The 27,517-nt window shown below is 39.8% G+C and overlaps 1 protein-coding gene across 11 annotated transcripts in view; it reads right to left on the bottom strand.

The window, feature by feature from the left end:
* Positions 1-905: 905 nt before the first annotated feature.
* MACROD2 (mono-ADP ribosylhydrolase 2) overlaps positions 906-27,517 on the bottom strand; it is a gene marked incomplete at its 3' end in the record, with an annotated part of 1,819,824 nt that continues 1,793,212 nt past the window's right edge. For 7 of the 11 annotated variants that reach the window (XM_080931763.1, XM_080931766.1, XM_080931767.1 and 4 more), the window contains 2 exons: positions 17,298-17,375; positions 906-973 (listed from right to left, as the gene is read on the bottom strand). In XM_080931763.1, coding sequence (XP_080787889.1) covers positions 906-973; positions 17,298-17,375 — 146 coding nt within the window. The remainder of the gene's footprint in view (positions 974-17,297; positions 17,376-27,517) is intronic. The other 4 variants (XM_080931769.1, XM_080931770.1, XM_080931773.1 and 1 more) reach the window with 1 other exon arrangement.

The following is a 27,517-nucleotide window of genomic DNA, read 5'->3' as shown; positions in this document are numbered from 1 at the left end:
TATTCATTATTTTTCAAAGGGAACTTCCCAGAATTTTTGAAGCATATAACTAAGGTAAAAAGGTTATGAGTTTCTGTTTATATAAATGTGTATTTTTAAAAACAATTTTGTGGTTTAAAAATAGTATTAAATTTATAGCTGTGTAAAGTTCATGATTATCATGACAATGGTAGAACTTTCATTCCATTATCTGGTTAGAGCTTAAGTATAATGCAAGGTAGGCTTCCGGCAGGATACAGAGACCAAGAAGAACCAAGGAGTTGAAGAACAACCATGACTCATCTCTGTTCTTCCCTCCCTGCCTTAGAGTTCATTGCTCTATGGTGTTTTTAACATTTAGTTAATAGTAAGGATAACTTCTTTATTTTCAGATTTTCCCGTCTTTTCCATAGCCCTTTCTAGGGTTGGGAAAGTCATGGAAAAGCTAATAGATTACATATGATTTAGACTGATTACCACTTTATTTTCCTGGAAGTTGCCCTGGCCTCACTGAGCTCAAGGTATGTCTGTAAAGATGCACACATCCTTGGGAAGTGGTGTGCTATCTCAAGCACTTATTTTTCTGCCAATACATATTTATATGTCTTTATCGTTTAGTGATACACTTAAAAACCAAATAGATATTCCAAACAACACAGTTCCTGGAATAATCTGGAGTTACTGAAGTAATGTGATCACTCTAGGAGGAAAGGGGTAAAACTGATAGGAAAACACTCTTCTTATTGTCAAAGTTAGGAAATCTAAGGTATTCCGTGATTTAAATATGCTTGCTACAGCTTGTTCTTTCTACTTAAGGATGACAAGCTTCTATGTGATAATCTTTCTTCCTAGCAAAGGCAAGAGAAATATAACATCTTGTTTACACATGAACTGAAAAGAAAAATCCCTCCATTGAGGTAATTTACCTATTGGAGCTCTTCTTGCAGACTCTCTGTTGGTTCATTTACACCATCCACCTGACTGTTCATGTCAACTGTAAACAGAAAGGGTTAAATCATTATTAAACCTAAACTGTAAAACACATGAAAATTGCCACTGTTGTTTGAAAATGTTCCAATTTCCTGTCTTATGCCTTTTCTCTTTTCATTTATTCATGACATGGGGACCAGGAGGTTAGGATTCACTCTCCTCTTGGCTGAGCTTTCATTTCATGCAAGATTCGTGGTTTGGCAATTTGAGCGTATTTATTACCATCCTCAACTATATGAATTCAAAGACCCTAATAGATATCTAGGAAAAGCAGATCATGGACACGCAGAGAGGGGCGCTGCTCCCTCCATAGTGGCAAGGTCAATAGACCGGTCCCTTTGTTATGTTTTCAATTTTAGAATTCAAAATGGTTCTTGTGGATTTGCCACTGGGTCTGGCAGCTAGTAGCCACCATGAGATAGAAAGCAAAGCAACCCGTGTGCCTTTTAGTTGATTGAATGTATAATTAAACATAGAATGTATAATTATTGCTTTTCTCCAAAAGTGGCCCAAAGCAGTCACTCTGGAAATTTCCAAGGGTCAGCAGGTTTAATAACATCTTTAGTATCCAAGCCCATACAGTAAGCCAAGAAAATACATAAAGAAGTAGACAGTGGGGGACTGGGAATATAGCTCAGTTTGCACAGTGCTCGTCTCGGAGTCTTGGGTTGAGTTCCTAGCAATACATAGGGGAAACAGATAAAGATGATTAATTGAAACTCTGACTTCCAATCTCTGGCACACAAATGTAACCTTTAGTACAAATGTCTAGGACCAGTGCTGGTGGTCATCGGCTCCCCTCCTTTCGCAACAAACCAGTGAAAGGCACCTAACCCTTCTAGTTAGCTTTCTTCTAACACTCACCAAATACAAGATTGGTGCGTTCCACTTTGTGAACCCTACATATGTTGGTTGATGTTAAGGTGATATATAATTGGGCAGTGGAAAGGTAGGCAGGGGAAAAGGCTAGTAAAACAGAAGAAGAGGAGGAGGAGAGAGAGAGATTCCAGGAGGATCTAGATCAAAGTGGTCTTAATTGGTGGTAAGTAGATATATTTTAAGGGTTTCTATAGGTCTTTATCTCATATAGAAGGACAGTTTGTATCATTGTCCATTGGATGTGAGCATTTTGTGTAGAGGGTTTGTGGATTGAAAATTTAATATATAAACCTGCTTGATAAGGTACTGGGCTTTGGAGGAAAGGAACACACTGGTCGTATCCACCAGGCACAGAAGCAACAGGGTGGGCAGAGTGAACTGCCTGGGAAGGAAACCGAGAGAAGAAGGAGGTTTGTGGACCATGTGACAGAGTCCATGTGCTTGGCTCCACACCAGAGCAGCATCCATAGAGTAAGACTGAGCAGGGGAGGGGGAAATAAAAGGTTAAGCCATCGGTTTAATATTTACCTGTACTACACTGGCAATACTGGCTAATACCATCACTATAATAACCTCTATTTATTTGAGAGGTGTTAAGTTCTTTGCATAAAACCAACTACTAAAATTCTTTTCTTTTTCCAGAGCATGAAAGAGTAAAATAATGCAATCATGGCGGATGCTGGTCCCACACTAAACAGATGCCCGGAAGAATGATGTCCTTGAAAAGCATCCCATGTTCTCTCTCAGGATTTCAGGCCTAAAACGGTAGTCTCCCTTTTCTTATCTGAACTGCACTGATTTACTAATTATGCGTCAATTCATTTCAAACTTCATCTGTAAACTGGCCAGAGTTCTGTCAGCAAGAGAAACATTTATGTTCAACTGGACATGTGTTGCTGTAAGTGCCCCCTTCAGTGTAGTGTACAGAGATAAGCACAGTGAAATGCTCATTTTCTGTTCCTTTTTCTACTCAAAAGACACCCGATCTAAGGCCTATTAATATACATTCTATAAAAAGCATTCCATGATAAAATAGCTCTGTGAAAAAGTAAAGTTTAATCATATTAAAGAAGTTATTACTAAGGCTTCAGCATCTACAGGTCTCTACTGCATCTAGGACACAGACTGAAGATTTTACAAATCACTTTCTTGTTCTTCAAGAGCCAGTATATATGAGGCCTGAACATTCACAGAGCCTATTTTGTGAATGGGTAAGAATCCCTTTCCACCATTTTAGGGCAGGCTGGAGCTGGTTCCCTTCAACTGAATACCACTGTCAAGCTGGGTGGGTTTGTGACATCTTCTAGATGACTGGTCATGAGTAGAGGGGTAAGGATTAATGGAAGCAGTTCAGGGCATGGCAAGCCTATGGGGTGGAGAAATGGCTGCTATAAGAAGCTTTATTTAATGCCATGTTACTTGCCCTTATGTCTGATTTATGTCCTACTTGATTATCAACTCAAAGGAATTTACTTTTTAATTCTCCTGAAAATCCCCTCGAAGGTAGAGAAAAATGGTGGTTTACTGACATGTTCTGGTGTTTGTCTTTTTAGAGACAACTGGAGTTTAACAGCTAATAAACTAGGTTTCTGGGAACTAAGTAGATCAGTGAGAGACCATGATGCCTGCCTTCAGTGTAACAACAAGAGAATTTGGAGGCTCCAGTAGAGCAGTATAGTCTACCCTTGATGGAAAATGCTTCCTTCTCCATCAGGGAAGGTCATCCTCTTTGACTTGGTAAGCAACTTCAAGGAGGACATTTGCTTATGTAGCCATGAAGGAAGAAGGGGACAACTGCCTAGCTACACGGATCAGCAGAATAAAGACTGGCAAGTAATGGGTGACAGATGTCACTCTCATATTCCAGTGAAACAAAATGAGAAGACACATTGACTCAGGCAGCAGGTCAAGACTTGCTTGTGGCATTCTTCCCCTTACTCTAAACATTTAGCCTTGCATGGAGAGGTGTTGCTTGCTTAAAAGAGAGATACTTAATTGAGTCCTAGTCTTAAATCTGAACTATGGAACAAAGCTAGCCACACTGAAATATGGAGAAAGACCTGTACCCCCTAGGCACAAGGTGGAGACTCATAGCCTGAACCTACATTAGGTTTGGTAGTTAACTGCCTCCACCATTCCCCCCTAAGTCTATGGCAGCTAAGTGGGGAATACAACTCAACCTCCTGGGAATAAAGGGTTTTAAGCAAGCTAGCATACAGCATTAATACCCCTGTGGCACTGTGATACAAGACCTGGTAGTATGTGTACAACAGCTCAAAGTCTGATAGCCCCTTTCTAACATTAGGCAGAGACTTGTATGCTCCAGGAACAGATTCCAGTTTGGATACAGCTTTGGCAGCCTACAGCACAGATGCTCTCTTTCAATGGCTATAAAAATCTCTGTAGCTGTGAGCCTTGTATGTGACCCAGCTTAGTGTGCCAGCCTTCAGAGCCGAGTGACAGTCTCTACTGTGTATCTCAAATCTCAGGTAATGCAGGTTTAACAAGCCAGTTAACAGAGTTCCAGCGTTGTCCTGGTACCAGGAATCGGCTGCACTCTGTGCTTTGGCCAATAGCAACTGAAATGTTGTTCCATGATGTACCTGACTATGCAGATCCTTGCAGGACACGAAGGCACATCTCAGCTAAGCGTCAATGGGGACTGTTTGTTCAACATCACCTCAACTTAGTGTAATAACTGGTAGTTTTAACTCTGAGAAATTGTTAATGGCTCCCATGTCCAGGCTTGGCTACCAAAAGCCTCTGGAAGAGCTCCAGAGCAAGGTAAAGACACGAGGTACTAGACTTCTAAGTATCTCGCATAGCTGGGGCTGGTTGCAGCAATCTGTTGCCACGATTTCACTTCATCAACAAGCAATCACATTAGTATGTACCTTGGAGATGCCCCAATGTTGTGCTACTTTTGGCAGCATTACTGGCCACAAATGTGACATTGGAGCTAGAGGCTAGATTATTAACAGTGAATTTTTTCTGAAGTCAGTGTGAACCCTGCCACGGCACCACACAACAAGCTGTAATCTTGGATGACAGAGGCAGGCTTATGGGGACAAGACACAATTTCATTATGAACAATAAAATCAAAAGTAAATTTGGACAGATTTTGCCTGAAACACTACATACTACTCCCCGTAGACCTGGGAGCCACCCAGGACTGGGAGACACAGGATGGAGGAGGGAATGAGAAGACATGTAGCCTGCTTCACATTTTCGGGAAGATGAGTACTGACAAAGCAAGGCAGGAGCTCACTGGTTGAAACCGGAATGACCTGTCATGCTAACACTATCAAGTATTTTGAGGAAACTAGGACCTCACTTCATGCCCAAAATAGATTGTCTGGACCTGACGGGGTAGGAACCAGTGTAGGAGAACTCTTTGTAAATGTAATCACTTGTTTTAAGAGAAGAGCTTTAAAGAGACAAGAAAATGGAAATGCTACAAAGACAAAAGGAATAAAAAAAATCACCCCTAAAATCTGAGCTAAAAAGTATGGTTAGAAAATTAAAATCACAAGAGAAGGCACCAGGAGATTAGTTGAAAAAATGCAGAACTGAAAATGAGGAAGGCAAATAATGTTTTGGGGACAGTATTAGAAAAACAAAAAATATTTGGGTAATTGGAGTCCAAGAATGGCCTGATAATACCAAGAGAGTAGAAATTATTTAACTATGAAATTCTTTCCTCATGAGCAATACATACATCTAGATATAGCAAGGCCCAGGCTCACCAATCAACTTTAGTTTGGTCTACCTTCACAATGTATGTTATAATTTAAAGTAAGTCGTAAAAATATTCTCAAAGCTGTAAGAGAAAAGAAGCAAATAAAGTTTACAAGTGTTAGGGGAAGGATGAAGAGAATGGGGGGCATGGCCCATGGAGATGCGGCGAGGCCTGGGGGCAAGGGAGATGCCTCTGAGGGGCCCATGTTGGGAATCCCTCCCCACTGAGGGACCAGCCACACAAAGTATAGTACAGAATAGAGTTTATTCAGGTCATGGGAGAGTTAAGAGGGTAGTAGAGGCGGGGGGAGGGGGAGTAGAGGAGTAGAGGCCGGCCATGAGCACATGGAGAGAGAGGGGGAAAGGGAAGAGGAGGGGTAGGGTTGGGAGAGCAAGAGAGCCAGGAGGCAAGAGAGGGGAAGAGAGAGAGGAGGGGGCAAGCAGCCCCTTTTATAGTGTCAGGTCACTGGGGTGGAGCATGCCTGGCTACTGCCAGGTAATTGAGGGGTGGGGTTTACAGAATCCCAACATTTCCAACAACAAGTGTATCAAGTCATGTGGAAGCAGGTTGCTCAGTGTGCCATACAGGCCAGGAAAGAGTGGAATATAATCTCTGTAAGGCTGATGGGACCAGCAAAGGTCCATATTAGTAATCAAGGACTGACAGAGGCATCACCAAGCTGAAGACAAGACAGTGTATGAGACTGCTCTACAAAAATGCAAGGGAAGGTTTCCAACTGAAGGAGTTATCAAGAATAGGTATCTGTAATGCATGCCCTAATTTACAAGTAAATCAAACTGGCTAGCAGTAGCTACATGGCAGATAAGAAGACTCAAAAAGCTAATGATCACCAGACCAATAGGCTGAGAAATAGCTAATAACCAAGACAGAGAATTAGATTTTCTAAAGCTCAGAACTACTTTTGCTTTATGTCACTTCTCCCATTTTTCAAAACAGCATCTTATGTAGCCCAGAGTGGATGACTTTGAACTCTTTGCCTCTGCTTCTAAAGAGCTGAGATTATAAGTTTATGTCACCATATTAACCAAGTCTGAGTATATTTTCACCCTTTTGTTTCTGTTGTCTACAGTATTATTTTCAATGATTTATGTGTTGTATAGAGTGTGATGAAAATAATTGTAAAGCAAACTGAAGGTGAGGAATGGAAGTACAAGAGATGATTTACGTATTAAAAGTTTACCTATCAATAATTACTTTGGATGTAAATGAGTTAATTTTCCAACTAAACATAATAACTGATTGGGATAAAATGCATACCCAAACCACATAAAGGTTTGACAAAACTCACTTTAAAACTGACGGCATGTATAGACTGAGAACAAAGAGATGGAGTGAAATATTCCATGACAAGGGGATCCAAAAGGAATCAGGAATAATTAACTGTACATTCATCTAAACCAATATCCCAAGCAAACAAGAGACTTAAATTACACTATATATCCAGGGCTCCTGCAGTCATCTACAGAATGATCCATTTGTTAAAGGCACATAGAACATTCTTCAGGACATATGTCATACAGAAAAGCCCAACATAATTTTTGGATGTAAATTATATTGTTCACAATCTGTGGAAGTACAAATAAAATTGGTCATTGAAATACACTGAAACAAATAAAAATGTAGATAACATACTAAAACCTAGCAGATGTGATGGCCATAACATTAAAAGGGAAGTTTATAGGAATTGATTCAATTATAAGAGAAAATTGGAAATATTGCAAACAACCTATCCATGAATATCTAGGATCTAGAAAAAAACATCAAACCAACACTAATAAAAAATAAACAGTGCAAACATTGAACACTTCTTTAGAAGGGAGAGATAATGAACCTTCAGCTAGCTTAAGGAAAGAGAATAATAAATTCAGATTTAAAGGGAGACAATATAACAAATACAAAAGATCATGGGTGGAAACATAACAACTATATATCAAACGCCTACACATTCTCCAGACTGACTCATAAAGAAATAGAAAAGATCAATGACAAGACGAGAGATTTGATCAATAACAAAGATTTCTGTTCTACCCCTAGGGTTACTGATGTCAATAATTCTGAGTTTTGTTCAGCAAAGGCAATATTTAAAGAACTCATATCAATTCACAGAAGTCATTCCAAAAATAAGAGGAAAAGAAATTCTTCCAAACACGTTTTATAAAGTCAACCTGGTGATCTCCTCCTCTTTCCTGTCTTTCTTTCCCTCCTCACTGTGCAGAGTGAAGGGGGGGGGGGCAAGAGAGAGAGAGAACACTACAGATCAATTGCCTCAAAAAGCACAAATGTAAAATTATGAACATAACTTGGAAACCAAATCCAATTACACAGTTAAAAGATTCTCCACTCAGACAAGTGGGATTCATCCTGGGGAGGAAATGGTGGTTCAATGTATGCAAATGAGACCCATCAGTTATGTCAGCCGATGCCACTCGGGCACCTGATAAAAAAAAAAAGGTTTCATGATTCAAATGCTAGATGAACTGTGTAAACATAAAATATAAATATCAATGATAATAGCCCAACTGACAAGCTTTCTGCCTAATGTGTGAAATAAGAGTCCCTTACTCCCTCTGCTTTCATTTGACAGAGCTCTGCAAATTGGCCAAATCCTCAGGCAAAAAGTAGAACAAAGGGTACTGAAAGTGAAAAGTTGCCCATGTTTATCCATGATTTGATTTTATTAATAAGAAATACCAAAGACTCCTCTATAGTAGAACCAATAACTAAATTCAGCAAAGCTGCAGTAACATGCAATCAGCATACAAAAATGTGTAACATGGCTACATGCCCATAGAGACTTGTCTTAAAATAGAAATAAAGTAACCTCATCGACAAGGAAACTTAACTATAAAACATTGACAAAAGAAACTAAGCAGGACATACCCAAAAGTAAAGTGTTTGTACCACCCCCATGTAATCCATATCAAAAGTTCACACAATTGGAAAGAAAATGTATATGTAGCTACAATCACCAATAGCCAAAATGATCCTGAGCAGAAGAACCAAAGAGATATTAAACATACTTTGAAACCGAAAAGATCAAAACATCAGGTTTGGATTTTAAAACAGACACCTGAGTTACTAAAGAGCCTAGAAGGTACATGTGCTAGACAAAGGGCAGCCTTTCGCTGAGCACTACATAAGTATTGGATGGCTACAGGCAGAAGAGTTAAAACTAGCCTCCTCTGTTTCATCAGCTAGACAAATTAACTACAAGCAGATTTAAGGCTCATAGAAGGCATAAAATTATGGGAGAAAAACAGGAGAAACACCACAGGACTTTGGCAAGGGCAAGAATTTTTGGCACAGGAAACATAAGCAAAAGTAAACTAGTAGGGTTTCATTAGATTGGAAGGCTCTTGTGCAGAAAAGAATATTGATGGGGCAAAGCTATTGTGTGGTGGTTTAAATGTACTTGGCCCAGGGAATGGAACTATTAGGAGGTGCAGTCATGTTGGAGCAAGCATGACATTGTAGGGGTAGGCTTCGAGACCCTCCTCCTGGCTGCCTGAAAGTCAGTCTTCTGGCAGCCTTCAGATCAAGATGTAGAACACTCACCTCCTTCCGTACCATACCTGCTTGGACAATGCCATTCTCCAACCTTGATGATAATGGTTTGAACCTCTGAACCAGTAAGCCAGCCCCGTTAAAATGTTTTTCTTTTATAAGAGTTGCCTTGGTCATGGTGTCTGTTCATAGCAGTAAAACCATAACTAAGACAGACATCATACCAAATGGGAGAGAATCTCAGTTAAGTTATATCACTGAAAAAGGGTTGATAGGCAGAATAGAAGAACTACAGAATTATTAACAAGGGACCGGGTGACCTACTTTAAACATGGGCAACAAATCTAAGCAAACAGTTCTTAGAAATGACCAACAGGAATATTGAAGCACAAATTAAAAATTGCACAAAGATATCATTTCCCTGTAGTAGAAATTGTGATTATGAAAACAATGGAAATGATAAAAGTTGGCAAGTGTTTGGAGAAGCCCTGGAAACTGTTGGTGTGAATTTAAAATTGTATAGTCACTATAGAAAAGAGTATGGAAGTTTCGTGGGGGAAAAACCTACCATATGGTCTGACATCCCAATTACTGAGCATATTTCTGAAGGAAACAAAATCAGTATGTTGAAAGAATTCTTTGGCTCCATCTGTGCCCAGAGCCACAAGCAGAGCCGGCACACAGCCATCAAGACTGGTGGCCTGCCCACAGAGAGCTGAGAACCCAGAGGAGACACAGCAGTGCTCTCCCTCCTGAGCCCACAGGTGAGTCCACACACACTCTCTCTACTGACTATCTGGGAAGAGACCTCTGGGAACTCTCAGGGCACAGGTATCACAGTACCGACTGGGTCTGTACCCTTCAGGCCTCCATCTGCATCCAGAGCTAGAGCTGGTCCATTGCCATCAGAACTCACAGCCTGCCCATAGAGAGCTGAACACCCAGGAGCAATCCCCCTCCAGAGCCCAAGGCCCATAGACACACAGGAGAGACAAGCTCCATTCAGAGACAACAAGATCAACTAACATGAAAGGTAAGAAGACAGAAAGAGGCAAGCACAAGAATCTAATCAACAGAAACCAAAACAACCTGGCAATATTAGAACCCAGCTCTCCCACCACAGCAAGTAGTGTATATCCCAACACACCAGAAAAACAAGATTTGAACTTAAAATTGTGCCTCATGTTAGTGACAGAGGGCTTCAAGAAGCACATGAATAACTCCCTTAAAGAAATACAGAACATAGATAAACAAGTACAAGCACGTAAAAAAAAACACAGGAAAACATAAGCAAACAGATGAACTGAACAAAACCATCCAGAATCTAAAAACAGAAGTGGAAACAATAAAGAACACACAAAGGGAGACAATCCTGGAGATAGAAAACCTAAGAAAGAGGTCAGGTGTCACAGACATAAGCATCACCAACAGAACACAAGAGATGAAAGAGAATCTCATGGGCAGAAGATGATACCGAAAGCATTGACACAACAGTTCGAGAAAATGATAAATTAAAAAGCAACCCAAACATTCAGGAAGTCCAGGGCACAATGAGGAGACCAAACCTAAGGATAATAGGTGTGGAAGAGAGCGAAGACTCCCAACCAAAAGGCCCAGTAAATACCTTCAACAAAATTATAGAAGAAAACTTCCCTAACTGAAAGAAAGAGATAACCATGAACATACAAGAAGCCTACAGAACTCCAAATAGATTGGATGAGAAAAGAAACTCTTCCTGACACATAATAGTCAAGACACCAAATGTTCAAAACAAAGAAAGAATATTAAAAGCAGTAAGGGAAAAAGAACAAGTAACATATAAAGGCAGAAAATCAGAATTACACCCGACTTCTCAACAGAGACTATGAAAGCTAGAAGATCCTAGACAGACATCATACAGACCTTAAGAGAACACTAATGCCAGCCCAGGTTACTATATCCAGCAAAAATCTCTTACTATAGATGGAGAATCCAAGATATTCCAGGAGAAGACCAAATTTACACTATCTGTTCACAAGTCTAGCCAAACAAAGAATAATAGAAAATTCCAACACAAGAAGGGAAACTACAGCCAAGTAAAAGCAAGAAAATCATCTTCTTGCAACAAATTCAAAAGAGAAAAAAGGCACACAAACATAATTTCACTATTCATTAATCTCTCAATATCAACAGACTCAATTCTACAATAAAAAGACAGACTATCAGACTGGATACATAAACAGGATCCAGCATTTTTCTGTATTCAGGAAACTCAGTGACAAACACAGGCACTACTTCATAGTAAGAGGTTGGAAAAAAAAAACCTTCCAGGCAAATGGTCCCAAGAAACAAGCTGGAGTAGCCATCCTAATATCAAATAAAATAGATTTTCAACCAAAAGCCATCAAAAAAGATAAGGAAGAACACTTTTTACTCATCACAGGAAAAATCTATCAAGATGAACTCTCAATCCTGAATATCTATGCTCCAAATAAAAGAGCACCCACATTCATAAAAGGAACTTTACTAAAGCTCAAAGCTTATACTGTACCATACACAATAATAGTGGGAGATTTTAACACCATACTTTCATCAACTGATAGATTATGGAAGCAGAAACTGAACAGAGACACAGTGAAAGTAACAGAAGTTATGAACCAAATGGATCTAACAGACAACTATAGAATATTTCATCCTAAAATGAAAGAATATACCTTCTTCTTAGCACCTCAGGGCACCTTCTCCAAAATTGACCACATAGTCGGTCATAAAAGAGGCCTCAACAGATACAAGAAGACTGAAATAAGAAGACTATCAGATCACCATGGAATAAGGCTGGTCTTCAAGAACAACAAAATGCCCACATACACATAGAAGCTGAACAATGCTCTACTCAATGACAGCTTGGTCCAGGAAGAAAGAAATCAAAGACTTTTTAAAATTTAACAAAAATGAAGGTACAACATGCCAAAATTTATGGGATACAATGAGAGCCGTGCTAAGAGGAAAATTCATAGCTCTGAGCGCCTCTAAAATGAAACTGGAGAGCATATACTAACAGCTTGACAGCACACCTGAAAACTCTAGAACAAAAGGAAGCAGATACCCCCAAGAAGAGTAGATGGCAGGAAATAATAAAACTCAGAGCTGAAATCAACCAAATAGAAACAAAAAGAACTATATAAAGAATCAACAATACCAGGAGCTGGTTCTTTGATAAAATCAAGATTGATGGACACATAGCCAGACTAACGTGAGTCCAAATGAACAAAATCAGAAGTGAAAGGGGAGAAATAACAAAGGAAACAGAAGAAATTCAAGAAATCATCAGATCCTATTATAAAAGCCTATACTCAAAAAACTGGAAAATCTAGAGGAAATGTACAATTTTCTAGACAGATACCAGGTACCAAAGTTTAAATCAGGATCAGATAAACCATCTAAACAGCCTCATAATCCCTAAAGAAATAGAAGCAGTCATCAAAAGCCTCCCAACCAAAAAAAAAAAAAAAAGCCCAGGACAAGATGGGTTTTGTGCAGAATTCTATCAGCCCTTCATAGAAGACCTAATACCAATACTCTCCAAACTATTCCACCAAACAGAAACAAAGCTAACACTACCCAATGCATTCTTTGAAGCCACAATTATGCTTATACCTAAACCACACAAAGACCCTACAAAGAAAGAGAACTTCATACCAATTTTCCTCATGAACATTGATGCAAAAATACTCAATAAAATTCTTATAAACTGCATCTAAAAACATCACCATGATCAGGTAGGCTTCATTCCAGTGATGCAAGGATGGTTTAATATATGGAAATCTATCAACATAATCCACTATATAAACCAACTCAAAGAATAAAACCACATGATCATCTCTTTAGTTGCTGAGAAAACATTTTACAAAATTCAACACCCCTTCATTTGAAAAGTCTTGGAATGATCAGGGATTCAAGGCCCATACTTAAACATAGCAAACGCAATATACAGAAAACCAGTAGCCAACATCAAACTAAATGGTGAGAAACTTGAAACAATTCCACTAAAATCAGGGACTTGACAAGGCTACCCACTCTTTCCCAACCTATTCAATATAGTACTGGAAGTTCTAGCCAGAGCAATTAGACAGCAAAAAGAGGTCAATTGAAATGGAAGAAGTCAAAATATCACTATTTGCAGATGATATGATAGTATACTTAAATGATCCCAAAAATTTCATTAGAAAACTTCTACAGCTTATTATCAACTTCAGCAAAAGTAGCAGGATATAAAATTAACTCGAACAAATCAATAGCCTTCCTCTACTCAAAGGATAAACATGCTGAGAAAGAAATTAGGGAAAAGATACCCTTCACAATAGTCACAAACAATATGAAATACCTTGGTGTGACCCTAACCAAGCAAGTGAAGGATCTGTATGACAAGAACTTCAAGTCTCTGATAAAGGAAATTGAAGAAGATCTCAGAATATGAAAAGATCTCCCATGCTCATGGATTGGGAGGATCAACATTGTAAAAATGGCCATCTTGCCTAAAGCAATCTGCAGATTCAATATAATTCCCATTAAAATTCCAACTCAATTCTTCATAGAGTTAGAAAGAACAATTTGCAAATTCATATGGAATAATAAAAAAATCCAGGATAGCAAAAACCATGCTCAACAATTAAAAAAAACTTCTGGGGAAAACACCATCCCTGATCGCAGCAGCTATGTTTCAGATCAATTGTGATAAAAAGTGGGTGGTATTGGTACAGAGACAGGCAGGTAGATCAATGGAATAGAATCGAAGACCCAGAAATGGACCCACACACCTATGGTCATTTGGTCTTTGACAAAGGAGTTAAAAATATTCAATGGAAAAAGAACAGCCTCTTCAACAAATGGTGCTGTTCCAACTGGCAGTCAGCATGCAGAAGAATATAAATTGATCCTTTCTTTTCTACTTGTACAAAGCTCAAGTCCAAGTCCATATAAGAACTTTACATTAAACCAGGTACACTGAAACTAACAGAACAGAAAGTGGGGAAAAGCTTAGAACACATAGTCACAGGGGAAATCTTCCTGAACAGAACACCAATAGTTTATGCTATAAGAGGAAGAATCAATAAATGGGACCTCATGAAATTGGGAAGCTTCTGTAAGGCAAAGGACATTGTCAAAAAGATAAAATGACAACCAAAAGATTGGGAAAAGATCTTTACCAATCCTACATCTGATAGAGAGTTAGTATTCAATATATACAATGAACTCAAGAAGTTAGGCTCTAGAGAATCAAATAATCCTATTAAAAATGGGGTACAGAGCTAAAAGAATTTGCAACTGGGGGATATTGAATGGCTGAGAAGCACCTAAAGAAATGTTCAACATCCCTAGCCATCGGGGAATACAAAGCAAAACAACCCTGAGATTCTACCTCACATCAGTCAGGATGACTCAGATCAAAAACTCAGGTTACAGCAGATGCTGGCAAAGATGTGGAGAACTAGGAACACTCCTCCATTGTTGGTGGGATTGTAAGCTGGTACAACCACTCTGGAAATCAGTCTGGTAGTTCCTCAGAAAATTGGACATAGTACTATCTGAGGATCCAGCTATACCACTCCTGGGCATATACCTAATAGAACCTCCAAAATCTAACAAGGATACATGTTTTACCATGTTCATAACAGCCTTATTTGTAATAGCCAGAAACTGGGAAGAATCCAGATGTCCTTGAACAGAGAAATGGATACAGAAATTGTGGTACATGTACACATTGGAGTACTACTCAGCTATCAAAAACAATGACTTCATGAAATTCCCAGGCAAAGGAATGGAACTTGAAGCTATCATCCTGAGTAAGGTAACCCAGTAACAAAAAAATACACATGGTATGCACTCACTGATAAGCAGATACTAGCACAAAAAGCTCTGAATACCCAAGAAACAATTCATAGACCTTATGAAGTTCAAAGAGAAGGAAGGAAAAAATGTGGATGCCTCAGTCCTTAGAAGGGAGAATAAAGCACTCTCATGATGAAATACAGGGACAAATAGAGGAGGAGGAATTGGAGAATTCAGAGACTGCCTCACCTGAAGATCCATCCATGCAGATAAACTCACATATTATTGCTGATGCCAAGCAGTGCTGACTGGAAGGACTCTGATATGGATTCCTCCTCAGAGGCTCTGCTGGAGCCATACTGATACAGAGGAGGATGCTATCGGCTAATTATTGGACTGAACACATGAACCCCAATGGAGGAGGAGCTATAGAAAGAACTGAAGGAGATAAACGAGTCTGCAACCCCATGGGAAGAACAAAACGATCAACTAACCAAACCCACCACAGCTCCCAGGGACTAAATCAGCAACCAATGAGTTTGCATGGAGAGACAGACCCACGGCTCCAGGTGCATATGTAGTAGAGGACCAGCATCTCTGGCATAAATGGGAGGAGAGAGGCCTTTGGTCCAGAGAAGGAAGGTTTCTTTTCCCAGTGTAGGAGAATGCCAAGTCGCTGAGGTGAAGAGGGTGGTCAGGAGAGAGAGAGAACCTTCATAGTATCAATGGGAGAAGAGGGGAAGGGGACTGGGTGAGAGGGGATAACATCTAAAATGTAAATACAGAGAATATTAAACTTAAAAAAGAAAAATATTAAGACTTCTTTGCAATACAATATCCACAAAATTAGAGTATGCATTAAAGATTTTGTAGGTGGATAAAGAAAATATGGCACATACATGTACTGGAATACTAGTTGCCATTACAGGAATGAATCCTGTCACTTGTGACATGTGAAACTAGAGATCATATGAAAAGAAATGGACTGGATACAGAAAGGCAAGTGATTAATCGTCTCTCAGAAATTGAGTGGAAGGCAGTGGTCACCAGAGATCAGATACACTAAGAAGGGTTCAGTGATGGCTTCTGCACTGCAGTCAGGTAGGATTGAGAAGTTGTGTAGGCTTGCGTAGGAGGTGTCTGCAGATGAGAAGGGCGGATTTGCATTTCAAAGAGCTAAAGGGAATTTTACCAGAAAGAAATGAGTAATGTTGAAGATGAATATTCTTAACCCAACTTAGACATTGTAAAATGTGTCTGGCTACAGAACCATAGCATAATCGACCACAAGTAAGGCTAATTTTATAATGCTATGCATTTCCAAACATAAATAGACATGGATCACTTTATATAGTTTATGGCATATGGATTAGTTTTCTTAGCTAGGAGATCTAGTGTTGCTGGGGGGATTCACAACTCCCCTCTGGAGTTTCTCTTCCTGCCCAGGCGCCAGGTAACCAGAGTTACCTTCTCTTTTATCTACTGTACATTCACTGAGCTGCCAAGCTCACTGACCCCTGCCTCCTGATGTCTACAGAAAACGTTTTGCTTATTCTGTGGCTGCTGCTGATGGCCTTACCCCAGCTTCTCTTCCGTGGCGTGGTGGGTGTTACTAGAGGGTAGTGCACCTAAATCTGTCTCAGCACACTCACATCAAACTGGAAAAGAACCTTTCATATTTAAAGCACAAACCTCAATGGTCCAGTACAATCATGCCTTCTGAAACAGGGATTGTTCTAATGTAAATAATGGCATTTCTGAATGTTCTTTCATGGGCGTTTAAGAGAAAGAATGTTGCTAAGTTCATGGTGCTGGGATCTTCATGGGACTCTGATTTGGAGGGCATCTACTTAAACAGGTCTATTTTTGAGGTGCTCTGAAAGAGTCATTGTATGTCTGGCCAAAGCCTCAGAGGCTAGCAGTTGAGGATATGAAAAGCATCTTAGCCCAAGCTCAGTAAAGAGCTCTGGAAATGCCTGCGAAGCAGGGTTAAGGGCAGGACAGGTAGATTGCATTGTGACCTTGGAATGACACACCATGACCTCCATATTGTAAGAAATATTTAACCCATGCGGGGTATCTTAAAACAAAGTTTGCAGGCAGAGATGTGTGTGTGTGTGTGTGTGTGTGTTTGTGTGTCTGTGTGTGTCTCTCTGTGTGTGTGTGTGTGTGTGTTTGTCTGTGTGTCTGTGTGTGTCTCTGTGTGTGTTTTGAAGGCTTCCATCTTCATGATTTCCTAGGTAGAATTTGGCTTTTAAAATGTACTTTGCTCTAACCAATATGTTGATCCTTAGATTACTACATCCCCATTCATCCTAAATGACATGTGTACAAAATACCACAGAGTCACAATTGGGCACAGGCAGCTGAGACTCACCGTCAGGATCAGAAGTGTTGTCTGCCTCACTGGAACCCTGGCTTTCTGCAAACACAGAAGGTGCAGTCTCACCTGGAGCTGAAGGAAGGAAAGCAGAGTCCTGATTACTGAAGAATGAGCTCAGCCCTGCGGGCAGCCAGTTCGCCCCTCCACTGCCCTCTCAAAGTTCAAAGTACTCTGGGGATTTCACTTCTTTTTGCAGAGTGGGTTACAGGAGGAAGTCATGGGTTGAGATGCTTGAATTTCCTAGAGCTGTCTCTGGAGTTCTCTTTAATTTGTGAGATAATCGTGTGTGTATGTGCGCGCACGCGTGTGCGCGCACACACACACACACACACACACACACACACACACACACACAGAGTTTCTCCAAATAGAACTGTAGTGCTCTAATCAACACAAAGTACTATTTAAATGTAGGGAGGGAGGAAGAGGAAGGAATGGGAGGCAGCTTGTAGGGAGAGGAAAAATGGAGGGAGAGAAAGGGGAGAGGGATGGTTTGGGCAAAGGAAAGGAGGAAGGGGGGGAGGGAGACTTTTAACATGAAGGAAAGAAGTTGATCTTACCCTAGGCTTGCCTGAAAGTTCAAGGTTGCCTTTCCCTCACAGGAAGAGCTTTCCTTGTTAAACTACATGTGTGCAACAAGGCTGACTCTCTAGACCTTCTAAGGCATTGCCATGTTAAAATGCTGAGTGTCTAGCTTGCTGCTGGCTTGTGTTGTGACTTGTTTTCTATATGACCCTCAGGAAGAAGGGCATCAATTCACTGTGGTTCAAGTTATAACCTTCCCCCAACCCAAATAACGCCCCCTTGAAACCACCAGAGTTTCTCTGTATAGGCCTGACTGACCTAGAACTCACTCAATAGACTAGGCTGACTTCCAACTCAGAGGTCCTCCTGGCTAGTGCTTAGATTAAAGGCGCAGGCCACCACATTACACACCATTCTTAACTGTTGCAGGAAGAGGGACAATCACCCCCTCAGAGCTTAAAGGTATGGTATGTTTTCCCAACGTGAATACCAAGGCCACTCATAAATAAGATAAAAATGCTACAAATACAAGTATGTGAAGTTTTTATGTCTGCACATTTTAAAGGGAAGGTGAAGTCATTTTCCAGGAGGAAATCCTGGTAGGGAAGAAGTGTTAAACTCACTGTGCCAAGTGGGGATGAAGCAAGAGCTCCCGTTTGTAATCTTTTCTGAGAGACTTTTGTTGGTACGGTCTGTACTCCCAGCAGCCATTTGCTGATGCTGACAGTCAAGAAATATGACTTAGACACGGCTGAGCACGTAGCCTGGGTGGCCAGAACTTGAAGATATAAACACAAGTGGAAGCGGGCAAAGGGGAAGAATGCCATTTTCAGATTTGCAGTATGAGTTAAGGCTCATTTAACTGAAAATGCTGAACAGACTTTTTTTTTTTTTTTTTTTTTTTTTTTTTTTGTTTGTTTGTTTGTTTGTTTTGACAGTTTAAGGCGGGAGTGTGAAGTAGACAGAGGAATTGGGGAGATACCACTCTTCGGTAAAATGATGGTACAGGGTTAGATGAGCCGGCACAGAAGAAGGATAACACAGGAGGAAAATTCTTCAAGAGCAGCTGTCCTGTAATGCTGCTTGAGTTCTTCTAGTGATGTCTGAAGATGAGGTTGGAACACAGAAAATAGAGCTTGAACCTCTAGCGGGACTTGCCAGCATAATATCATTCTCTGATTCCGAAACTTCCAGAAAGTTTAGCATTTGCCCATTAAGACACTTCTTACACTTCAGTGCAGAGGAAACCAGGGATGTACCCCTTAAGAGTGGGAGCACGCGCAGTTTTCCACGTAAGATTGAAAACAAATGACGTCATAAACACAAGCTTTGGGGTGGAACTGTCAAGTATTTTGATAGGAAAAAAGTTCTTGGATTTTTAAATTGTGAACAACTGGTAGTATTAAAAGATGTAAAAAAAACTTCTAAAAACAGAAATACAGATGAGTAATCCATCAGAAAAAAAAATTGTAAGAGACGCAAGAGTTCATTAAGAAATAATGTCCTACATTCTAGTAAAAAGATGCTTCAGTTTTATCATTATGAGAGAAATGCAAATGAAGAAGATGAGACAGGGTTTTGGCCTGACTAGGCAGATGCAGACTAACCCTCTACACCAAGAATCTCTAGAAGCACTGGCAGATTGCTGACAGGAATGATTTTAAGGAACCAGTGAGCTAAGGATGCAGCCCAGACTCCAGGAGGAACAGAACGGTGGGTGGCTGATGTTTCAGCACCAGGGACTGAACAGGCACTCCAATGCCCTAAGGGGTGATGGCAGGCGGAATGTGAGTGGGTAGGGCCCAGCAAGGAAGAAAGATACAGCCTCTGGTTTTCTGTAACACAGATCCACCTTTAAGTAAAAATTAAGTCCAGGGCTGGGAAGATTGTGAAGTAGTGGAACACATACTCACTCACACATTTTTAATAAATAACTTTAAAGAAATCGCCTTCTTGTTTGTGTTGGGTTACATTTTTCTATTATGTCCTCCTACCTGTTGGTAGCAAAAATAAATCTTCTCTGGAGGAAGATAAAACCATTCAGAATCTCAAGTTATCCTCAAAGTTTTTAAGCACAGTCTTCACTCTACAACCAAAAATGACCTGGCAATGCAAAACAGCTAAAACAGGTCACCAAAAACGAGGAGAATTAAAATAAGGTGTCATAGACAAAATGGGAATCAGCCACATATGTTAAGAACTTGGGTGTTGAGCTGAGTAAGTTGCCTGGCCACAACACTCATCAGAAAAGTAGACACTGTAAAATCAGATGACAATTAAATAGGTGAATTTGATAGCAGGTCCACTTGGCCAAAAAATTGCTAGTAAGCTAAAAGCTGAATCAGGAGGAAACCCAGGGAGTGGGCAGGAGCTCCATCAGACAGTCTGGCCCACCCACTGAGTAGTGAGATGTAAGAGCTAGTCTGGCCCAATTGTCCAGAGAGATCTTGAAATTTTTGGAATCCTCATTATAATGGGCAAAACTAATATTTTAAGAAAAAACAGATACTACTTTGCTGAAATTAATGGGTGGTATGATGCTCTGATATTCTATCAATGGTGTGAGAACAATAGCAAACTTAATGTAAAACAAAACTTCCTCAGATCAGTCATTGTGAAATTGCTGAAAAGCAAAGACTAAAGAAAAACTAAAACGTGTCTAGTTAGGAAAAGGCCTATTGGACTTAAAAGAGCAACCGTTAAGGTGTGTATGTGAGCTTGCAGTAAACACAGGAAGTAGAGACACTGTAACGTCTAGGGAATAAAGAGAAAATGTCTCCAGGTTAAATTTCCATACCCAACAAAATCTTTCCAATTTGAAATCAGATGTATTCTCAGAAAAACAAAACAGAATTAGGTAATAGTCAATGTCTATGGAAGGGATAGTTTCCAACGTTCTTGAAAAGAAATATTCAGGTAGGTTACAGAACCAATAAGAACAGGGAGCACAGGAGGAAAGAGCACCTGACTATGATGTAAACATATCACACAGAACACACACAGGCACATGCACAAATGCTAAGTTAGCAGCACAAGTTTATCAATGTCATTAAGAGAGTGGCCAGGATTTCAATACTCAACACCCCAAAGATACACAGACTGCCATTAGAAGGATGGGAAAGACAAGGGAGATGAGCAAGGCACAGATCTGTGACAAAGAGATATGCTGGACAGTCACTGAATATTTTTTTAATAACTTCTTACTACATTTCATAGTTTCAAAAAACCATGGGATTTTTTGGGGGGTAGGTTGTTTATTCTGTGGTTTTGTTTTTTCTTTTACTAGTAAAATCACTATGAAGGGTCTGACCATTATCCCACTCTCAGGAATTTAGCCAGAGCTGATGATTTTTTAGCATTAATGTTATATTTGGCAAGATGTTATCACCACGGAAGGGAAATTAGGTGGCCTAACTCTGCTGACACCTGACTTCCTTGACATTCTTCTCTGGGTTCTCAAATTTTGAGGGGATCTAACTCTAGTGGCAGGGTGGGAGGAGTAAGAATTCCTGAGACCCCTAGAGAAACGCCTAGTGAACAAACAGGTCAGATACCAGTCTGTTAAGCAATGCTCAGCAAAAATGAAATAGGCTATAAAATACTGTTAAGAACTAGGGAGGCAAAAAAAAAAAAAAAAAAAAAAGAAAAAAGCCAAGTTGAGCAGAGCAAAGTTTGAAAAGCCAACCAGAAAACAGTAAGCTTTTAAATTGCTTGCCCTATTCCTATGTTTTGAACTTTATTATCTAATATAACTTATGTGACATCTCAAGCTATGACAGTATGTTAACACACATTAGCATCACAAACAATAGGTAATCTGAGATCCACAGCAGACAGAAAACACAGCAGCCATCAAAGTTCTACTACATGCTTCATTTCTGGAGCACAGAGAGGCATTATTTGATTTTCTCTCACAGCTCTTACTTTGTTTGGTGGATGTACTCACTTATTAACATTATAGTGTGTGATGTGTGCCTGCATGTTTTGAATGGGACTTGAATCTATCTGTTTATGTGCACTGGCATGCTCTGATGACCTTGCATGTGCATATATGTAGCTGCCCAACTGTGCAAATACATATGTGTATTCAGAAAGGGGAAAAGAAAAGACATTTGTTATTCTGACGTGATTGTGCTGCTGGTGTTATCTGAATGGCTTCTATCCTGTTGAGCAATGCTACCGAGTGTCCCAGAGAGACAAGTCCATTCCACAGAGACAATAGAATCTGATAAAACCAAACACCTCTATTCTCTATTTATTCCAGTTTGCCTGACCTTCCCCCATTTTGATGGGTATTGCTTGGAACATAAACAAGAGGTATATTTCAGGGCTCCTAGCAGGAGATAAAAGATTCTGAAATAGAGTCTGGGACATTCAGTGCCATTTTCATTTTCAATTACCAACTGCCACTGTTCTCTTCGAAGCTTTGATTATAGCAACCTTTTGTAGGTCAGTGGCATTACATAAAAAAAATGATAAATGGACCAGGTCTCATCACAGAAAAATAAAGATGCCATGGTACATACTTAATGCCAGGTAACTGGCCTTTTAAATACATAAATTTTGAAAGATGTTGGAAGATCATCAAAGATTATACTTTACGATATTTACTAATAATTAAGTCATGCAAACCAAGAAGAATGATCATTTCTCAGGATACACACACTTGCATGTAAGTGCAGAGAACAAAGCCTATTAGAATCCCCCTGTGTTGAATTAAAGTATTATTGACCCAAAGGAAGTATTCTTGAACTTCTGTCCCAACATTTCTGTTCCAGTGTTGCTGTTGAGTATTGAAAATGTTTATTTCCCACTTAATTCCCTCCTGGGAGTTTTCTTCACTGTCTCCTGATGCTGTTTGGTCTGGAAAATTTCTGGAGGGTGGGTACAAAGCATGTTCTGAGTCATGTCACATGGAGACTGGCAGTACATTTGTACAGTTGAGTCTTTGCTGATTCTTCTGTCTTCTACCCTAACATGAGCAGGCTTTATGGATCAGCTGGTCCAGAAGATGAAACTCACTCAATTCAGAGCCTAGCATGCCTTCTGGATCAGAGAAACTAGTTGGACCTGGTATTTGCAATCAAGATATTGGTGACTTTTATTCTAAGCTATGGCTAAAGATAATTTAACATGCACCATTATTATGGCCATAGCATGTATGCATACACGCACATGCGTGCACGCTCATGCACACACACACTTTATATATGTCAGTGAACACTGTTTCTTAATTCCATCTCATAGAAAATATATCTGTGAAGTCAAATTTTATTTGTTAATATATGATAAATAGCTTAATTTCTAACATCCACTGAACCAAAAAAGATATATGTGTAGAAAATACTGAATTACAATAGTCAGAAAAATCTAATCCATGCTTTGTTGACTTTAGAATGCTTCTAAGATGGAAGAAATCTGGCCTTAGAGTTGAAGGCATCTACAATATCCGTTTAACTCCCAAGGTCAAATGGAAGAAGGCATTTGTTCTGCGTGCACAGATGCTGTTAGAACTTTGAGTTCTTTGGAAGCAACTGCTTGTTGCGGATGATGAGCTCAATTAGACCTTGCTTTGCCCTAGACTGCCATATTCACTCTCTAGGTCTAGACACCCATCCAACTAAGTGAGAAGCGAACAGAGACCCATGTATCGAGGGAGGACAGACAGAGCATCAGTGCAAACGTAGGGTTAGGAGAGGGCGTAGCTACACCAACACAGCCTTACTGACATAAACTCAGTTTTAGTCTCAGGTCACCAACCCTATTGGAAATTATCTTGTAAGCCATCTTTGCACTATATTCAGTCTCAGGGGGTGGGGGGTGGGGTCACTGCTATCTTTCAGTATTGTAGTCTTATTGCTACTCATCCGTAATTAGCTTCTTTAAGTTCTAGGTGAATAGCGCTCAAGTATTGAGAGTAAAATGTCACACACTTCTCTTTTCTTCCTTTAGAAGGAAAAATGATCAGTTTGCTGAAGGTAAATTTGTCTGTCACTAAAGCATCAAATTTCTTAACAAGTATTTTTTTTTTAATAGTTTAAGGATTTTGTTTGGAAACAAGCTATAAATGCCTACAATGTATTAGTTTTCTTGTCAAAGGTTCCTGTTTAAATTCTTCAGTCTCTTTCAAAATAAGTCAGGGCCTTTTAACTGTCCTGCATTTCAAAGGCATTTCCGGTTTGTTACTTTTTGTCACATCTCTGTTCTTCCTCTCCCCCTCCCCTTCATCCCTCCCCCCTCTCCTCCCCCTCTATTTTCTCCCCCCTCTTCCCATCCGTCCTGCAGCTCTCATCCCTTTCTGGAATTTAAGATTTATCATGATGGAGATCTTTATGTTTTATGAAGATTTAATTAGCTGAAATGGATTACAGTCTAATGAGATATATAGTGATGTTTTAGAAACGTGTATTTCTAAATGGAGAAGAAGAAAGCTCACTGAGCCTAATGTTTAAGTAAGCCTAATAATGATTAAAAATACTCAAAAAGAACACTTAACACATAACTTTCAAACTGCTCGAAATGCCAAAAAAATAACTCTCTCTATTATACCTTTCTCATAAAATAAACATGAAATCTCAGAAAACATGCAATGTATAACCCGCTCTCCCTTTGTTCTTTCTCAGTCATTCCCCCTCAGATCATCTCAGCTCCTTACATAAAGCACAGGCAATGTGGTATACCCTCCACAGTACAGTCTTTCCATATTATACATATACTCAAGGCATATTCATACTCCACTGTTTAATATTATAAATCAAGTACATATGTACTTATATCTTATCAGATACATTCACTTTAATGCACCTTTAGAAACTAATGTCTTCTCATACTGCTTTTATGTCTGGCTGCATAGATGTGGATACAAGACTTTGGCAAAATTCTGTGGATGGTTCCCTACAGTAAATTCTGGATTCCTGGATCAAAAGTATGTGTGCATTTAGTGTTCATGGGTGTTGCAACATTGCTCTAGAAGAGACAGACCAATCTGTGTCCTAATTAGCAATTATGAAAATGGTTTTCCCAATTTCTCCTAGCATTTATTACCCTTACACTTTTCATGGAGAACAACTCCTAACATACATGGTTATAATTTGCCTAATGACCAATGCTACCCTTCTCTCTTCCTGTTAAAGGCTTTTTATATTTCACCGGCTTTCCCCATTGGATGTTGTTTTCTTTATTGACTTTTATGGTTCTTCATGAACTAAGAAAATAGTCTATGAAATATGTTGCAAATATTTTCTTTTTATTTTGATATAATAAATTCAACAGTGCTTTGCTCTAAAAGTTTGTTTGATGAGACATACCACATGCCCCACCTAACTGCTCAAATCAATAACATATCACAGCTGCAACTTGAGGTAAGATTGTGGCACAGATATTTTAGAACATGACTTTCCCATTATATTATCAAAATAGTTTCCCATTCATTTTAAAGAATGTCAATGTCTTTCGTGAATTTCTTTCTTCCACGGTAGATTCTTCATCTGTTTGCATGCATGCTAGCTCTCCTGTTCCATCCCTATGCAATGCTGAGGCCTCAGTGTGTCTGCAGGAAGATGAGTAAGGCATGTACTCCTTAGCCATTGTGATCCCTCCCTATCAATGGCCTGTGGTCCTCCAGGAACAATCTTTGGGAAGGATTTTCTTCCATTCAATCTAGAAGTCTAGTGACTATCAGGGCTCTGTTGGATAGCCACTGTGAGTTCCAGGTTCTTGTGTCTTTACCCAGGACACAGAGCAGAGAGACGCCCAATTATAGCAGGAGAAGATGATACACCTCAAAATTAGGTTAATGGGTCAGAGATAAGAAGTTATTTATCAGCACAAATGGCCCTGATGTGTTATACAGAGGATCTGGGCTTCTGTGTTATATAACATAGGCTTTGGGGCTCAGTTGTGTAACTTGGGCCATTTGCCTAATCTTTGCATGGCCTATCTGCTACATGTAGTACTGCACACAACTTACATATTATAAACACATTAACAACTTTTTAAAAAAGATTTATTTTTATTTGTTTTATCTGTATGTATGTATTCGTGCCCTATGTGAGCCTGATGCTCACAAAAGCCAGAAGAGGGCGTAATATCTACTGGAACTTACAGATGATTGTAAGTTACTAAGTAGATGCTGGGTCTCAAACCTCCATCCACTAGAGAAACAGCCAATACTCTAAACTGCCAAGCCAGCTCTCTATCCCATCCTTAGCATCCTAAGTTCCCTTGGCTCCCAAATGGTCCTGCTCATGGGTTCCAAATGAGGCCATGAAGTACTCTCTCACTTGCTGAGACACAAAATAAGTGAGCCACCGCTGCCCTCACGGAACTCACAAGTATCGGATGCAGGGATATAATTATGCATCCTCATGGTCGCTGGAAAGGAATGTAATATAAAACTCAAAATAAAAAACAACCATCTTGTCTGAAAAAGAAAAGGAAATACTTTGGAGCATAAAGAGCTAACTTCAAAGCTGTAGCTACATGACTTTTGTTTATTTGACCTGTCCAGTGTCCACGTCAAACTTTAGACACATAGAGCCATCCTTGTCTGGAAAACACACAGAAAATTTTTTGTGAGAAATTATTATTTAAGATCTTTAACAAACTGCCTTAGGTCTAGCACTTTGGGTCCCTCCCTGTCCCCTTTTCTATGCTGTGTGACATGCATAGTCCCAGCACTTCTGATAGTGTGGTCCCATCCCCCAGCCTTCTCAGGTTGACATGCTTAGTTCAACAGCTGGATTCTGATCTCACATTCAACACATGGCTGATCTTTTCTTTCCCTTTACCAGACCCTAATTAAGTTTCCAATCCTCATTCAGCCTCATTATGCAACCCACTCCCACCCCCACTGAGGCCTGGCAGGAGGGAGAACTTTAAGGAGGCCCTTCTCAGCCAGAGGCTACCAGAGCTTGGCTACAACAGGAACAATACAAATTGGGTATATGTAACGTCATGCGAAATAACACACCCTTTGTGGCTTTTGTCTCTTGGCTGCTCCCAGCCTAATCTGTACACCGTGGGCAAAACTGAGATGGGTGGGATTTCATGCTTTCTTTCCCTTTTTTTAAACTAGCAGAGTCTCTTTATTCTTTTACTCTAATAGGACTTTATCCAAGTAAGGAGCTACAGCAGGGGCAGCTTTGAATGTTTTTTTCCAATGTTGCTTTATGTGAAATCTTTCATAAGGAAGGAACTTAGGGCTGGAAATAACTAAGGATGAATTCTTAGAACTTTCCTATATCCTTGAGGCTCCCAAAAGCAAGCACTTCAGTACCTCAAATTGAAATCCTACATGATTGCATACACACGCAGCTATACACACAGGAGTTCTATCCTATGCCTTTTAAATTATGAATGTTCTTCTTTCTACTAAACTCAACCTCTTTGCTGCATTTTCCTAAACATCACAGTTTGTTCTGAACACTTAAAATCTTAGTACACCACCTTTGATCATGGCCAAAATACTAAGAGCTATTAAAACTAAAACTAAAACTAACACACACACACACACACACACACACACACACACACACCCTGTATCTGAGAAATACCATGCTAGCCTACAGGCGAATGAGAAGAGATTCTGTGCTCTGAACTGGAATGCTCCTATAGTTAGTTCTGCTAAACTAATCCTGTTTTTGGTTATAGCCCAATACCAATTCTCTCAGCTTCAAAGAGAGAGGATA

This window comes from Micromys minutus (assembly GCF_963924665.1).
Source record: "Micromys minutus genome assembly, chromosome: 17".
Classification (NCBI taxonomy): domain Eukaryota; kingdom Metazoa; phylum Chordata; class Mammalia; order Rodentia; family Muridae; genus Micromys; species Micromys minutus.
Note: the sequence above shows the minus strand (reverse complement) of the source record. Positions and strands in the feature narration are given on the sequence as shown.